The following is a 17,511-nucleotide window of genomic DNA, read 5'->3' as shown; positions in this document are numbered from 1 at the left end:
GCAGGGGACTGATGTCCTTTGTTGCTGTTGCCCTAAAGCAGCGAGGACGTGCTCTGCTTGCGGCGTCATTTCTTGCCTGGCTCAGCTTTTCTCTGGAGCGCCGACACGTTGCTTGAGTTTAAATAGTCGGGGCAAAGCTTAGCAGCAGGAGTTGTGTAGGAAAATGTTCGATGGAAATATCTGTCCTTGTGGGTGATTTCTGCTGAAATTTAAGGCCTAAATTCTCCTTTGTTCTCTAGGGTGGAGGGCAGGACCTGGTACACATCTCATAGAGGGCGGTTGTGGATCGCAGCTACTGCTAAAAGACCTTCCCCTCAGGAAATCTTTGAACTGGAGACCACCTACAGGATGCTGCTCCGGAAAGGTGAACCTCTCTCCTTGAATCTTTGTATTATTTGGTACATTGAGCCACGTAATGAGCAGTGTCAGAAAGCCCTCTCTGCTGAGCAGTTATTACCGCTTCGCTTTTTAACCTTCTGTTCTTGAAATTCTCTTCATCTTTTCTGCGTTTCATCAGCCGAATGGGTACGGTGGCAGATTTTAACTCCATCCTGTAGCTGGTTGTGTGCTCCAAGCACAACCACTGTCGAATTGCACGTGACTTCTTTGATGGCTTTTGACAGCAAAGGACTTCATTTTATTCTTGGCTCGAGCAACAAGCTGTCGAGCGTGCGCTTGCGTGCGTGTGAAGTGGCTCCTGCTTCAGGCTGTTTACGGTGATGTTAAAGGCTTTTCATGTATTCTGACCTTGTGGAAATGAGGATTGAAGAGCTGCAGGTTCTAAGGAAGATGTTATGAGGGTAGGAGGATGCTGGTGGCTGCGCTGCACGTCTCTTTGCGCCGTGTTTCTGCACGTCACCCAGCTTAAATGTCACACAGCAGGATTGCCTGCTCCCGCGTCAGAGCCAGCAGCTCTTCCTGCACTCTATGTTCCTCTGTCAGAAGCTAAGCAGGGAAAGGTGCATATATAATTACATCTCCCAACCTTAGTCCTGTCACGGTGAAGATCCTGAGCTGGAAAAAGAGTGTTAAAATTGCTCTGTGTGTTCTTGTGCCTCAAAAAGTAGAAGGGCATGGAGGAGAGGGAAGGGCCCCTGGGGGTTAGGAGACCCCAGCTGTGTGTGTGGGGATGTGGGCCCCCTGAAGAGGTGTTTCTTTTGCTGCAGATGTGGAATTCCCAAGCGATTATCCCTCAGGCTGCCTCCTAGGCTGTGTGGACGTGACGGACTGTTTGTCGCAAGAGCAATTTAACGAGCAGGTGAGTACAGCAAATAAACCTTCACGAGCTTGCATTAGGCAGCAAACTTTGCCAGTAGCATAACTCGCCTCTGTGAGAGGCTCTAGAGAAGACATTGAGTGGAGATTTTAGGCTGTGTTGAGAGAAGACATGACTACTACGCACTCTCGTATGGCGAGAAAGAGAATGTGCTGAGAAAATGCAGTGGTGGAAGGGAGAAGTGGGCTAATGTAGGTGAAATCCATCGTCAGCCTCTCTGGCAGTGAGGTAGTTTGGTTGCAACTCGTTTCTCACATACTCTGAAACTCTTTTCGATAAGGACTCATCCTCATTTGGCAAACTCGTGTGCTTACGTCTTACCTCGGTGTGACTTCTAAAGCGCTGATTGTTTCTCTTCATGGGGTCGTAATAGAAAGAATTGCTCCAGGTTTTGCCCAACCAGGCAGCAATTTTTTGATCTTCCCATCTTGGGAAGGGCTCTGGAGTAGGAAGGGTCAATCTGGCTGCTTTTGGAGCGCAGCAGACAACTCCCTGAGCGCAGCCAGCAGAGACTGCGGTTATTGCAGTGATTTGTGTAGTAGAGGACGTGAAGGGGCCTGGAAACTCTACTCAAGACAGCGTGGAAACGTGGAAAACTCTGCAGCAATGGTGGTGATTGTGCCATGGGACCTTGTCACTGGCCCTGTGGTGCCAGGATCACCTAGTCTGGTATAAGAGAGGGTAGCTTGGCCCAAGCAGAGGCATCTAGGTCTGTAGCTGCTGGAACTGCCTGGTGCTTCTTCCTGGAGCTGGAGGTCACAGTGGCCTCAGTGGTGAGAGTTGTGCTCTGCTTGGGGCACCGACTCACCAGGAGAAGGAGCTGTGGGAGGACGTGAGCACCTTCCCACCAGGGAGGATGGACAGGACACCAGGACAGGTGTCTTCACGGAGACCCTGCAGAGGGGACATTCAGAGCCCCTACATACAGGGAAGGAAGGACAGCTGGAGATTACAGTGGATCAAGACTCCCAAGGGAGTCAAGGGACATTTAAGTGGCCTTTTTCTCAACGAGGCAGGTGATTTGGTGAGCAGGGACACAGATAAGTTTGAGGTACTGAGGCCTTCTTCACCTCAGGCTTCACCAGCAAGATCTCCCAGAGATCTTGTGCCTAAAGGTAGGGTTCAAGGAGGAGAGGGACTACCTGTAGTGAAGGAGGATTGAATCAGGAGTCTTTTGAGAAATCTCAACCCATACAAGTCCATGGGTGCTGATGGCGTGCATCCAAATGTGCTGCTCAGGCTTCACCAGCAAGATCTCCCAGAGATCTTGTGCCTAAAGGTAGGGTTCAAGGAGGAGAGGGACTACCTGTAGTGAAGGAGGATTGAATCAGGAGTCTTTTGAGAAATCTCAACCCATACAAGTCCATGGATGCTGATGGCGTGCATCCAAATGTGCTGAGAACGTGCGCAGATGTCTTTGTGAGGCCCCTCTTACCTTGGAAAGGTTATGGAGATCAGGAGAGGACCCTGATAACTGTTGAGAGATAACTATTACATCCATCTTTAAAAAGGGAGGGAAGGAAGGAAGGAAGGATGATCCTGGACGCTTCAGGCCAGTCAGCTTCACTTTGGTCTCTGAGAAATTCTTGGAGCGATTCCTCTTGGAAGCCAATTTTGGGCACATGGAGGGGAAGGACATTGGGAATAGCTAGTGTGGATTTACCTAGGGGTAAACTCATGCTTGACTGACCTGATTACCTTCTATGATCCAGTAGTTAGAGTCGTGAATATCTTTTATTTTGTATTTAGCAAAGCTTTTAGCCTGAGCTCCTACAGCGTGTGTGCGTCCAAGGTGTCATTATAGTCTGGGTAGGTGGACTTCTGGGGTTGACAACCCCCAGAATTAGAGCACAAGTCTGATGGGGAGCAGCTGAGGGAACTGGGGGTTCCCTGGAGAAAAGGGGGCTGGGGTTAGTCAGGAGAACTGGGGTTAGTCTGGAGAAAAGGAGGCTGAGGGGAGATCTTATCACTCTCTACAACAGCCTGAAAGGAGGGTGTAGCGAGGTGGGGGTGGGTCTCTTCTCCCAGGTAACAAGTGATAGGACGAGAAGAAACGGCCTCAAGTTGTGCCAGGGGAGGTTGGATATCAGGAAAAATCTCTTCACCAAAAGGGTTGTCAAGCATTGGAACAGGCTGCCCAGGGCAGTGGTGGAGTCCCCATCCCTGGAGGGATTTAAAAGCCGTGTAGATGTTGTGCTGAGGGACATGGGTTAGTGGTGGCCTTGGCAGTGCTGGGTTAACGGTTGGACTCAATGATCTTGAAGGTCCTTTCCAACCAAAACGATTCTGTGATTCTAACTGGGTGGGTTATTGGGCTTGAAAGTGCAGTGCTGGTTCCCTTGTAATCTCCTTGGAGGCTGGTTGCAGGTAATGTTCCTCAGGGCTGTTTCCTTGAACTTCTCCTCTTTAATACTTTTAGCAATGACCTGGAGGGGGAGATTGGATTGTATCATAATGAATTTTCAGATGCTTCTCTTGCGCGGAGCAGTGGGTATGCTCAGCAGGAGGGCTGCCCGTCAGAGGAACCTCAACAGGCCTGGAGGAAAGGCCTGGCATGATATTCCTGAAGGCTCAACGCCAAACCCTGCACGGGGGTGGACTAACCCCCTGCATTGGTGCTGGGGAGCGGCTCTGCTGAAGAGGCACTGGGGATCTTGGCACCCAGCGAGCTGAACGGGAGCCTTGGCAGCAAGGAGGGCTGGCGGCGTGATGGCCCAGTATGGTCAGTAGAAGTGAGCGTTCCTCTTAGCTCAGCGTTGGTTAGAGCACGTCTGGAAAACTGTGGTCATGAAAAATCGGTTGATAAACTGAAGCGAGTCCTGTGGAGGCCACTGAGATGGCCGGGGGCTGCAGCATGAATTCAAACCTTGCTTTGATCGGGAGGTTGGACTAGAGACTTCCTGAGGTCTGAGTCTGTGATGCTGTGACTGACTCCGTGGAGCAGCAGCTTTCCTCAGGGTGGGTTTTATTAACTTACAAAGCCTGCGCTTAGCACCAAGCACAGCACGGCTGTTCTCGACACTGTTTCGTGTCTGTCACTCCACTGTCCCTCGTACAAGTCAGGTTTGGTCTGATGGGAATCACCAGACCATGTAGGGCTTGATAGTGAACCCAGACTGTCTTGTGAGATGGAATAAATGGATTCTGTGGGACAGAAGAGGAGGACATGCCAGGCTGATGGGCATCTTCTAGCCGTGAAGAATTGGAGGCGGCATCAGCAGCTGGGGGCTGTTTCTCTTGAAGTGCTTTTCTGGATTTCCCAAACCTTGTGAGGGTTTTTTAGCAGAGAGAAATGCCCTGAAACTAGAGATGAGGAGAATATTTCTGATGAGGTTGTGTCTCTTAGTTGCTGGTGGAATGGGGAGAGGTTGCAGTACGAGCAGCAGAGGGAGCTTTGGGACTTGGAATACACAGAAATCTGCAGAGTGTTTGGCCTTGTGTGGGAGCAAGCCTGGGGAGAGAGAAGACGAAAGGACACGGGGGCTGGTGTAGGGTTTTTCTTCTGTAGCATCCACTGATTCGCAGTTTGATCTTAAATGCAGATTCTCGTCCTCCTTCTGCTATCTGTAACATGGTGCAAAAATATGTCCTGGTCTCTCCCAAGTACTTTTCTCTCCCTAACAATCCCTCCTCTTCCTTTGCGGGTATGTTCTTCAGGTGTTGGTAAAAGGGCTGTGACAGCTTCACAGAATCACAGAATCAACCCGGTTGGAAGAGCCCTCTGGGATCATCAAGTCCAACCATTGCCCTGACACCACCATGGCAACTAGACCATGGCACTAAGTGCCATGTCCAGGCTTTTCTTAAACCCCTCCAGAGGTGGTGACTCCACCACCTCCCTGGGCAGACCGTGCCAATGTCTAATGACCCTTGCTAAGAAGAAATGCTTCCTAACGTCCAACCTGAACCTCCCCTGGTGAAGCTTGAGGCTGTGTCCTCTTGTCCTGTCGCTGGTTGCCCGGGAGAAGAGGCCGACTCCCACTCCACTACAGCCTCCCTTCAGGTAGTTGTAAACTGCAATAAGGTCACCTCTGAGCCTCCTCTTCTCCAGGCTAAACACCCCCAGCTCCCTCAGCCGTTCCTCGTAGGTCAGACCCTCCAGACCCTTCCCCAGCTTGGTTGCCCTCCTCTGGACTTGCTCCAACACCTCAACATCTCTCTTGAAGTGTGGAGCCCAGAACTGGACACAGGATTCAAGGTGCGGCCTCACCAGTGCCGAGTACAGAGGGACGATTGCATCCCTAGACCGGCTGGCTACACTAGTTTTATATCTCACTGGCTTTTTGCTGCTCCCATATTGCAAACTATTTCTCATTCCCAATTTGTTGCCTTTTCGTAGTGGTTTTGTCGTTTTTTTCCCAGGCTTGCTTAATGCAGTGTTCATTCCCTAGCTTGTAAGATTGAATTCAGAGATGTGAGCATCCTTCTCCAGCTGGTTTATGAGGAAACGTGTGTTTTTGTGCACTAATCATGAACAGCAAGTGCATCTGAAGGAAGCTGAGATGAATTTTAAATGAAAAAGCGTGCGCCGGCTCACGAATCCGAGTTGGATCTTGCTGGGAGTCGGAAATCCCTGTTGCTCACGCTGATGATTCAGCCCAGGTTTATCAGCAACCAGCACCAAAGCCGCTTGTCAGCGCTGTAATCCAGGCGTTTCTGGGTGTATAAAGACCTCTCCTCGCTTCAGGGGGAGTGGGAAAGGAAGATGATGTGTTTTTGCCACTTTGGGCATGCAAAAACCATTGAATATTTTCAAAAGATCTGCAGTATATTAGCAAGAAAGGTAATGTGATGCAGCAGCAGAGACGTCTCGGAGATGAAGCCACCTCGGAGCTCTGTTCAGGCACTGTGCTTTGACTCACACCTCTCCTCCTCACCGACTTTTCTTTGAACCTTCTGCATTTTCCAGAAGAAATCATTTCACAAGTGCAGGGCAAGCCACGTTTGCAGATTACACCCACCAGCCGCAGATGAAATAGTTCCCTGTCTTGCTCATCCTCTTTTCATGGTGGCCCTGCCTTTCTCAGCAGCTGCGGAAGTTTGTTTTGACTCTTGTGACCATTTATTCCCGTAGGTAAGGGAGACTCTTCTTCCTGGTCTGTCCCTCCTGCGACTTTTCTATTCTTTCTCAGTCCTTTTGATGCTGTCATCCTCTCCCTATTTAGTCCCGTCTGCAGATTTAATTTCCTTGCTGTTTGCATCCTCTCTCAGGTTGCTAATGAAGATGGTGGTGGCACCCTGCTGCTATTTTTCTATCATTATCCTCATTTAATAATTTTTTTTTTTTACACTTGTGCTCAAAAAACCAACATCAAGCAACGACGCCCCTTTTCTCTGGATGCTGCACCAGCCCAGGTCCCTGCCCTGAGAGCTTGTGTTATTGGGGACGCGTTATTTATCCGCATTATTACCGGACATGTAAGTCTGGCCTTGCATGACCCCTTCAGAGGGGTCAGTCTTGCAGCTCTGCCCTACGTGCGGTATTTGAAGACTGATTGACGTTGCTGAAGTGCTTTGCAGGTCTTCAGGGCCATGTGAGAAGCGATGACGGTGCAGGATCTTGTATGCAGTAGCTGGCAGGGAGCAGAGGAAGAGCAGAGCAGCGATGTCCTTGTGATTAAAATCAGCGTCACGTCAGATGACATTGTCCTAATCCCGGTTGTGCTACTTAGGGCATGAACTAGTTAAATCCCTTCCTCTGGGTCTCTTTCCCATGTGGAAAATAAAGCAGTGCTTCCCCGTCAGAGCTTACAGACACCTAATTTTACTGCTCAAAGCTGTGATCTTTGGATCAAAGCTGCTCCAGAAGTCATTACCAGGTAGGAAAGTCCACCCCAGGTATCGAGTGTCACCCGCTTTGTTCGCAGGGGACTGAAGCAAAAGCAGGGGCTTGGCTGGTGCCTGGAGCTCGCTCCGCGTCGCTGTTAACGCTCAGTATTTCCAGTTGAGCTTTGCACATCTCACACCTCCTCGGAGAGCGTTCTGGGCTCGTTTCCTTCTCTCCGTGGCAGCCACCCAAAAAGCCTTGGTCGAGACCAGAATGATCCCTTTGTTACGCTTTTCGGCGCTAAAGGTGACCTGGAAACTTTTTTTTTTTTCCCTTTCCTGTTGAGATCTGAGCGTTGACGGTGGCTTTTCCTCGCTCCGGGGCTGACGTCACTGACACCTCGAGCAGAGCAAGGAGCTGCTTTGCTTTTCCTGCGCGAGGTGACGGTGACTTCAGCAGCGCTCGCTGGGGAAACACGGGATGGGGCAGGCAGGGCTTGGCGAGAGCCTAAAGCAAGCGGGGAACTATTTATATTTATATTTACGTGAAGTCCACGTTCGTTTTGTTAATAGCTTTGATCCAAGAGACTATAACTGGAGAGAGAACATTTCCGCTGCTGCTATTTTAGGTGCGTTTGGACTTACTTTGAATGCGAGCGCGCACACACGCCGGTATCTAGATGGAGCTATTATCTCGGGCTGAAATATTGGGTAATTATGTTTGACGGGAGGAAAGTGTTTATTTTTCATTTCTAGGTGATCGCTTAAGTGTCCTACGTCGGCACAAGGGAACATGTCTGAGCTATTTTTGTGCCACGAGATTGCAACTATCATTTAAGTGGGCTCCGTCTTTCCCTCTCAGGAAATTTGTGTGTAATCTCTTGCCCTCCTTTTGAAAATAACAGCAAAAAAAAGAGACTTGGGCACCAAGCGTATGGGACTCGCTTTAAATTCTCAAATAGGAGTGAAGAGGGGTAGAAATTTTCTATATTTAGACTCCAGAAGGTGCCTGTTTAGATTATCTCCAAATAAAGGACCAATAACCTGCTGGTAATATTTTCCTAAGAAAGAAGTTAATGAGAGGGAGAAACACAGAATCAGAGAATCAGAGAATCAACCAGGTTGGAAGAGCCCTCTGGGATCATCGAGTCCAACCGTTGCCCTGACACCACCATGGCAACTAGACCATGGCACTAAGTGCCATGTCCAGGCTTTTCTTAAACCCCTCCAGAGATGGTGACTCCACCACCTCCCTGGGCAGCCCCTTCCAATGTCTAATGACCCTTGCTGAGAAGAAATGCTTCCTAATGTCCAGCCTGAACCTCCCCTGGCGAAGCTTGAGGCTGTGTCCTCTTGTCCTATCGCTAGTTGCCCGGGAGAAGAGGCCGACTCCCACTTCACTACAACCTCCCTTCAGGTAGTTGTAGACTGCAATAAGGTCACCTTTGAGCCTCCTCTTCTCCAGGCTAAACACCCCCAGCTCCCTCAGCCATTCCTCACACAAACGTAGACAGTGACGTCCACTTTGAAGAACGGTGTAAATCTGTAGAGACTTTTTACGAGGCCCTTTCCCCACAGTAAAGGTTTGCTAGTGCAGGCTCCGAGCGAGACAAACGCTCGTTTGTGCGGTGCCGTGGCTGCCCTGGCACCTTCTCTCCCCCCCGCACTGATGGGATATTTGTCTTCTCCTTCCTGAGGCTTCGTTATTGCGCCTCTACCGATGACTGATGTGTAGCAGGGTTTTGGAGGCTACATCAGATATACTTCCTTCTGCGGCAGTCTAGGTGGCTGTTAATGATTGCAGCCGAGGAAAGGCCTTTGAACTTTACAGGTCCCTGAATTCTCCTAAGCTGAATTTGTCTTTCGCGTGTCAGCCTGATGCCAGACCAAGAGGTATTAGGCGTTAGCCTGGTTTGCGGGGACCTACGGGTGATGCATCTCTTTAATTCGGTTTCTCACCGCCTAAAGCCCCCCTGGTTGGTGGTTCTGGGAGCAGAGCAGAGCAGGCGTGCAGCTGGTTTGGATTATAGATGGTAAGAGATGGGGGAGTTTTTCCCTTGTGTGAAGTGCTTTTGGTTTTCGTCAGAGACTCTTCGAAGGCTCCAGCTGCCTCGCGTAAGCCAGCGGGTTTGCTGAGGCCGCTGCTCAGTCTGTTAAGATGAAGGAGAGATTGTCACTTGATGATGATTAATTTAGGAATGCATTAACATGCCAAAGAAATCGAATGATAGAGGCTAGCTTGCCCTCTCCTCTGGTTTCCTAGACCCTAGGGAAAAAACAAAGCCAAGGCTGAAGCATATGACTTAATTAATGATGACTGTGGACTTAGCCTCTGCTACCATTTCAGCAAACTACTCAGTGATGTGGGATTGGTGTTTTTTTTTTTTTTCTCCTTTCAGTTGTGGTCACTGATACTTGCCGCCTCCTTGGTGTTTGGTTTTTACTTAATCCTGAAACCAAAGGTTAGATAAAACTGACCTCGAGCCTGGCTGCTGCTCCGGTGTCCCACACCCTTGCTGTCTGGTTGTAGCTCCACCAGGTTGAGCCATGACCACCCTTTATTTGGTGACCCTAAATGACAGGGGAGGTGGCAGCTACAAGATATAACCACCGTGGTAAATATACGAGTGCCCAAGGACTACGGATTTACAGAATCAGGTTGGAAGAGCCCTCTGGGATCATCGAGTCCAACCATTGCCCTGACACCACCATGTCAACTAGACCAGGGCACTAAGTGCCATGTCCAGTCTTTTCTTAAACCCCTCCAGAGATGGTGACTCCACCACCTCCCTGGGCAGCCCCTTCCAATGGCTAATGACCCTTGCTGAGAAGAAATGCTTCCTAATGTCCAACCCGAACCTCCCCTGGCCAAGCTTGAGGCTGTGTCCTCTTGTCCTATCACTAGTTGCCTGGGAGAAGAGGCCGACTCCCACTGCGCTACAACCTCCCTTCAGGTAGTTGCTTGCTTAAGCTTTCCTCGGCGTATCATCCATTTCGTAACCCCCAACAGACCGGTCGCTCCGATGCGTACCCTGGTTCTGCCGTGAGAAAGCCCGTCCCATTGGTGGGATGGAGTCGATAGCTGGAAGCAGCAGCAAGGGGCAGCGCGGGGAGTGGCGGCCGCCGAAGTAAACCGGGGTGGGGACACGGCTGCCTTGTCTGCGCAGGGCTGTGTTCACCACAGGTAGGTGTTTCTTCAGAGTTCAGCTGAGCTCTGTCACCGGCCGCGCTCCGCTGCGACATTTTTACCTCTTTGCTTTGCAGCTCTGATTTATGAACGGACGTTACGCAGCTGATTGAAGCCGGTTGTCTGTATATAGCAGGGTGCAGGCGCTCTGAGCTGCTTGAGCAGAAGCAGGTGCCCCGGTTTCCCCTTGTCTCCTCCTCCCCGTTTGCCTCTTGCCTCCTCCTTGCCGAGTCTTGTCCGACAGCGCGGGCGGTGGGGCTGCATTGCAGCAGAGATCAGCCCTGCCTCCGCCGTCCCTTGGCACGGGAGGATGAAAACGGCTCTTCCAGCTCAGCCTAGTGCTCTACCCAATATTTTTCCGAGTCCGCCCACTTTCCCCCGACGGTCGCCAGGCGCTCTATAAACATCTCAAGCCCTTCTCGCCCTGCTTGTAGGGTTTACCATGGGCGGGTGTTTTCTCGGGCTGGGATTAGAGCCGCAGAAGGGTGGTGGTGGCTGTAGGTCCTGCGACGCCGGTTCAGGGAGAGCAGGAGGGGTGCAGCGTGACTGGTGTTTGCTGGCACCACTGACTCCTCCAGGTCTCCCTGCGGACTGGAGCCCTGGCAGACTGCTCAGCGTTTTAAAACCTGAGTGCACCGGTTTGAATATTAAATCTACATTTCAAAGTCTTATTATTATGTTTTAATTGCTTCCCCTGCCCTTTGAATCAAAGTACAGCTTGTGGTGTAGGAACACGACGAGAGCCAGGCTCGAGGCTGGGAGGCGGCGAACACCCACTGGGTGGATCCGACCGGCTGGGGGAAGGATCCTGCGGCCATCCCAGCCTCTGCGTCTGGAGCTGGTTGCGTACCAGCTAAGCATGCGAGGGGCAGAGGAGGCAGGGAGCGATGGGCATCGTTGTGAGGAAGAAGGGGGAAAGGGAGGCAAGGCTAGCAAAATTCCTTGCGCATCCTCGCGAGGGGAGCCTGTGCCAGCGCGTGATCTGCCAGCAGCAGATGTAAGCTCTCAAAAACAGCAGGGAGGATGTTGACTGCAACAATGCATCAAGGCTGCGGTTTGTAACCTCAATAGTAAGGCAGTTAACTTTTTTTCCCCTTTTTTTTTTTTTTTTTAACAAAGACATTTTGATTGCCAAATCCATAACCATTAGCAGCTGTGGTTTCGAGCTGTTCCTTCCTCACACGTTGCAGTCTAGACCTGACAGGCTTTCAAACAAAAGTTTGGCTGCCGCCTTTTGTTTGTGTTTCTTTGCGATCCTGCTTCTTTTTTTTCGCCCGTTCTGTTGATTCAGATTGAATGTCGATGCGGATCCCTTTTCTAACCCAGCCTCCACGAAGTGGCTGCTCTGCATCCATGTGGTCTTCCGTGGCCAAGGGCAGCGTGTAGAGTTCCTGGGGTGCGTGTTCGCAAGGCTGCGGTACTGGATGTTTCAGCCTCAGGCTAGAAAATCTGGTGTTTCTAGAAAGTTGGATCTGCTTTGGGGTTTCTGTTTAGGAAAATGTTCTGTTTCTCAGCAGAACATTTGGGGATGCTGATCAACAGCCGGCTAAACATGAGCCAGCAGTGTGCCCAGGTGGCCAAGAAGGCCAATGGCATCCTGGCCTCTATTAGGAATAGTGTAGCCAGCCGGTCTGGGGAAGTGATTGTCCCTCTGTACTCGGCACTGGTGAGGCCACACCTTGAATCCTGTGTCCAGTTGTGGGCCCCGCACTTCAAGAAAGATGTTGAGGTGTTGGAGCGAATCCAGAGGAGGGCGACCAAGCTGGGGAAGGGTCTGGAGGGTCTGACCTATGAGGAATGGCTGAGGGAGCTGGGGTTGTTTAGCCTGGAGAAGAGGAGACTCAGAGGTGACCTTAGTGCGGTCTACAACTACGTGAAGGGAGGTTGTAGTGGAGTGGGAGTCGGCCTCTTCTCCTGGGCGACTTGCGATAGGACAAGAGGACACAGCCTCAAGCTTTGCCAGGGGAGGGTCAGGTTGGACATTAGGAAGCATTTCTTTTCAGCAAGGGTCATTAGCCATTGGAATGGGCTGCCCAGGAAGGTGGTGGAGTCACCATCTCTGGAGGGGTTTAAGAAAAGCCTGGACATGGCACTTAGTGCCCTGGTCTAGTTGCCATGGTGGTGTCAGGGCAATGGTTGGACTCGATGATCCCAGAGGTCTCTTCCGACCTGGTTGATTCTGTGATTCTGTGATTCAAGGACCAAAAGCCTGGTTAGCCTGTAGTAAGGCAGAGGGAACAGGTCCTTAAAAGATGATGCTTGAAAATGTGCTCAAAGTTGAAAGTGTGATACAAGACCATGTCATGAGGGAGATCAACCCTCGACGTGAAGTGCTTGGTGCTCTGCAAGCTCTTTCCAAAACAGGAGGTGTGAGTCAGGAGAAGGTGACACAGAGCAGCGGCAAACATCTCCTGGCTCAGGCGATGACTCCTGTTACCAGCTGGGTGTCACCTTTGAGCAAATGTGCCCTGGAGCACTTCAGGGCGAAGGCTGGGTTGGAAAGATTGGCTAGATAATCCCCAAAAGTGAGTGTCCATGTAAAGAGGCGATGGAGACTACCCCTGTTGGACCAACAGATGGGGAAACGATGCTTCAACACCACTCTTCGACAAGTGACAAGGATGGACATGGCTTGGGCACAGCGGTTCTTGAAGGTCCTGCAGACTGCGAGAAGATGTGGCTTCTTTTTTCCTCTTGATATTAAATGCTTCCTACTTGCAGATGGACCACAGAGACGATAACTGAGCTTCAAGTGCTGGGTCGGTTTTGGTGCCGCCGTACCCGGGCACCTCCATGGGGTGTCTGCGGGCAGGAACTGGGGTTATTGCTGGTGGTGCCCGAACTGGAATCGGGGAGTTTGCAGCACCCATAACCAGATGAGCATAATCTCTCTCATTTTTGGGGCTCCATTTCTCCTGCATCCGTGCGGCCGTGTTGCAGGCATCGCTGCGAATGCCTCTCTCTGGCTGCGGCACGCCCGTCGCTCGCCAGAAACCCCTGACTTTCTTTTCCCCTTTGCAAACCACTAAAGAAACATTTTCTAGCTGGATGGTGAGCAATTTCCCTCCGGAGAGGAGGAGAAAATGGCTGTTTAGTAGTTAATTACCTGTTACGTTAGTCTGACAGCTACGAAGCTTATGAGGCGTGAAAGAAGAGCGGATCTGCCTTTCCCACAAATCACCAAGAAAACCGGGTGAAGGAAGCAGTGCCCGGCTCCCGGGGGGGTGCCTCGCAGCCCGCTCCCCTCCCTCGCGCGTGGCCGAGGGGCTTCTCGTAAGAAGAAGAGCCCAGCGCCTGGTTTTGCCTGCTGGGGAAGGCTGATTTATGACCACTGCTGGTTACAGCAGCCCTGCTCTTTCGGAGGGGACGCCAAGATGATTTTTTTTTTTCCCTTTGAATGCATTTTACGGTGAGCTCTCTTGCCAACACATGGGCTCCGCTCGCTTTTATTCTTTCCAGACAGCGTTGCTTTCCAGCGCTGCCTCTTTTATTCCGAAGCTCTTCGAGAGCAGCGGGGAAACGAAGGCTGGAGCTGGTGTCCTGGCAGAGCGAGCTGTATTTCCCCTGTTGTTCACCGAGGAGGTACGCCAGGAAAATGATTCACCCCTTTCCATGATTAACCTCGCAGAACATCTCAACCACCTCCTCGCCGTTCGGTGCCAGCGCCCCAAGGCCACCCCCCCGGCGGCTGGAAGATGGAGAAGGATGGCGGCGACCCGCCGAAGGACTACAGGTTCCAGCGTGCAATTCTCCGCCGCGCTCCGGCTCACCGAGACGCGTGCTGGGGCCGCGCGCTCGGTGGGCACCAAGAGTGGAGGAGAGCTCAAGCTGCATTGCGGGGCTCTGTGTAAAACGCCGGGGCTGTTCCCACCCATCTCCTGCGCCGCATTTCCTTGTCTCCTTTTGTGTCCGGAGACCTTAATGAGAGTGAAAGATGCACTTGAAAGGTCGCTAACGAAGCTGCCGGGGAGCGTTTTGGCTTTGTGCTGCGCGGAGCTGCTGCCCCGTTGCACCCGGTGCCTTTGTTCCTTCCTGGGATGCGCCGGAGCAGAGCTCATCTCGTTAGTGATGGCTTGGCTCCCCCCCGGCTCGTTTTCCTTCGGCTCTTTCGATTCCCCTGCCTTTGGGTCGTGGCACTGAACGCAGCTTATCGGGGAGGGGTGAAGAAATCGAGGGGCTCAGGACAGCCCTTCTCCGTGTTTTTTTTTTTCCACTGCTGACATGGAATCGGGACGAGCTAAAGGGTCCTGAACCCCATGTTGTTACCAGCGATGCTGGGCAGGCCTGCACGGCCCCCGCACCCCGCTGCAGGCTTTACCCGAATCAGGGGAAAAAAAAATCTTTAACAGATTGGTGGGGGGAAAAAAAATTAGCAGGATTTTTATTTTTTTTCCCCTCAAATGTCAGAGAAGGTGGATTCGTGTCTCTGCTGGCTCTGAGCTGGCTCGTCCCCTTCTTTGCTCTTTTGCTGTGGGCTGCGGAGCGGGGAGGCTGGGCAGCCCTGCTGCTATTTCTGGTGGTGACAAGCTGGTGATGGGAGACGAGGGACGGTGAAAACAAAGCGTAGGGAACATTCATTAGCAATTATCCCTGCTTGCAGCTTGATTGGGGTGGCTGTCGAGGACATCTGATAGCCAGTTAATGTATGTTCAAAGCACCAGCTCCAGCGAGAGGGCAAAGCTGGTGGCCGGTTTTCGGAGGAGCCCAGCGCTCAGCTCCCTTTTCCAGCTTGTACTCAGATGCTACGTTTAACCTCGAGCTCTTTCTGCGTGTCTTAAGCTGCCTTGAGATCTGCTTTTTTTTTTTTTATTCCCCCTCTGCTAATCTCTTCACAGCTAGGATCTTACAAACCTGCTACCAGCAAATTGAAGCCCGACCGGTGCGGTCGCGGAGATGGGGTGAGCAAGGAGGGTGGTGGTTGCGCGGACGCCGGTGTATGGAGAGCGTACGTGGGGTTCTCGACTGTGCGAAGCGGTGGGCTGGAGCAGCAGTTGGTAAGCCGTGCCGGCTGTTGGCAGCCCACGGAGCCCACCGTCTTCCCAACTGCCTCGTCGCAAGCCCGCTGTGAGGTGGCAGAAGGTCTGAAAGGAGGCTGAATCATTTTTTTTTACACCATAGTTACATTGCATAACCTCTCTCTTTTGAGCTCTCCTGCTCATCTGCAGGATTGGAGGAGGGTGGGTTGTCCCCTTCTTGAGGGACAACCTGGCCTCTGGCCTTCATTTGTTGTAGAGGGCCTTTTTGGCCACCTTCTCCTAAATGCCGCCTTGCTTCCTGCTAGAGGCGATGTCAAAGCCTGGAGTACTGGCACCTGTCTTATTTACACCCTCAAGATTATAACGATGAGTGCTGTTGGAATTAGGAAGGAATGTTCCTCCATCAAACTCCTGTCTGGGTTTGACTCTTGGTCTCTTGTAGAGAAGGAGTGTGGTTTCCCTCTAAATTGACCTTTTATTAAAAAAATTGCTGTTGCACATCCTCTTTACTGGAGATCACAGAATCACAGAATCACAGAATGTCAGGGATTGGAAGAGACCTTGAAAGATCATCTAGTCCGATCCCCCTGCCGGAGCAGGATTACCTAGACCATATCACACAGGAATGCGTCCAGGCGGGTTTTGAATGTCTCCAGAGAAGGAGACTCCACAGCCTCTCTGGGCAGCCTGTGCCAGTGTTCGGTCACCCTCACCGTAAAGGAGTTTTTCCTCATATTTATGCGGAACCTCTTGTGTTCCAGCTTGCACCCGTTGCCCCTTGTCCTGTCAAGGGATGTCACTGAGAAGAGCCTCTGTCTTATCTCTCTGGCACACTAGACATGGCTTTTGGAGTTTTCCTACAAGTCTTGGGTTTGCTGAAGTGATGCAGTAGTTGGGAGTAAATTTGTTCCTTGGTCTCCTCAACTTACTGTGTTGCAGATTGGAGAACAACTCAGCTGCCCTCTTACAGCAGAAACCTTGAGAAATGAGTTTTTTACTCGTTAGATGCTTGGACAGCTTTGGAAAACGTAACGGAGACAAATGGGTTTGGTGTCTTGGTGGCAGCGTCTCTGCTGAGAGCGTAAGTCAGCTGAGGAGTTGCTGATAGGAGAGGCATCTTCGGTGCGGGGCGGGTGGGTACCGATGGGACAAGATGACAAAGCCTCAAGCTTTGCCAGGGGAGGTTCAGGTTGGACGTTAGGAAGAATTTCTTCTCAGCAAGGGTCATTAGACATTGGAAGGGGCTGCCCAGGGAGGTGGTGGAGTCACCATCTCTGGAGGTGTTTAAGAAAAGACTGGACATGGCACTTAGTGCCCTGGTCTAGTTGCCATGGTGGTGTCAGGGCCATGGTTGGACTCGATGATCCCAGAGGTCTCTTCCAACCTGATTGATTCTGTGATTCTGTGTGATGTCCTAGCGCTGAGCTAAGCTGCACAAAGAGCTGTAGAGGCGGAGGATTGCTGTCGTTCAGCCATGCTGTCTTGAACCTGTTGATGATCAGATGAACTAGGGTAGATACAGTTGGGAGGTATCTACAGGCATCGTTGCTCATGGTGGTCACACGTGACGTCGAGAGCGAGCGCTGTTTAGGGGACTGAATAGCGCCAGGGAGAGATTTTGGGTAGGAAACAGTAACAGCTCTGGTGACCTCTAGCAACGAGATGGTTTCTAAACATGTTAAATATTGGCAGCTAGTTACAGGAGAGCTGGGGAGAGGCTGCGCTCCTGGTCCTAGTGACGCGGCGTGTGGCAAAAGCACACCTGGCCATGCCTCCTACCAGCCCCCGGCCATGCGCTCCAGCCATTCACCTGCTTCATCAGACCCTGTCATGGCTTGATGAGGGGCTCTTTCCCTACCTTCTGGGAGTGAGATGCCAGAGGAAGGACCGAAGCTTTTAAAATGCAGGACACGGATGGATTTGGCACACGTACAGAAACGTACCCTGGGAGCGAAGATGAAAGGCTGCAGCGTGGAAGCGTAAACCCGAGTCGCAGCTGTGGCATCCGCCTCAGCCTTGGGATCAGATCGAGCTGGAAGCTTCTGGAGCTGAAGGTTTGATCCTGGTTTCAGATGAAAGCTGTCAGTGGAGAAACCAACCTGGCTGGTGCTTTTGCTGCTGATGTCAGGATAGTCCCTGTGTGGGGGCCTGGAAGGTGTGTGAGGTGGGGCACAGTGATGTCCGGGTCCACCTAGAAGGTGATGGCTGAGGAGATTTGGGAAGCAGCTGTACCAGACCTCTACGGCACGCTGGTCCTGGACACACAACAGAATCACAGAGAATCACAGAATCAATCAGGTTGGAAG

At 51.6% G+C, this 17,511-nt stretch overlaps 1 protein-coding gene across 1 annotated transcript in view; it reads left to right on the top strand.

Annotated features, from left to right (window-relative positions):
• Positions 1-17,511, top strand: part of TRIP4 (thyroid hormone receptor interactor 4) — a 37,391-nt gene that overhangs the window by 12,850 nt on the left and 7,030 nt on the right. Inside the window, exons 10-11 of the mRNA XM_068410392.1 lie at positions 240-364; positions 1,167-1,258. Of these exons, the coding sequence (XP_068266493.1) occupies positions 240-364; positions 1,167-1,258 (217 nt within the window). The remainder of the gene's footprint in view (positions 1-239; positions 365-1,166; positions 1,259-17,511) is intronic.

Source organism: Nyctibius grandis, chromosome 11, assembly GCF_013368605.1.
Source record: "Nyctibius grandis isolate bNycGra1 chromosome 11, bNycGra1.pri, whole genome shotgun sequence".
NCBI classification, from domain to species: domain Eukaryota; kingdom Metazoa; phylum Chordata; class Aves; order Nyctibiiformes; family Nyctibiidae; genus Nyctibius; species Nyctibius grandis.
This window is presented reverse-complemented; position numbering and strand designations above follow the sequence as displayed.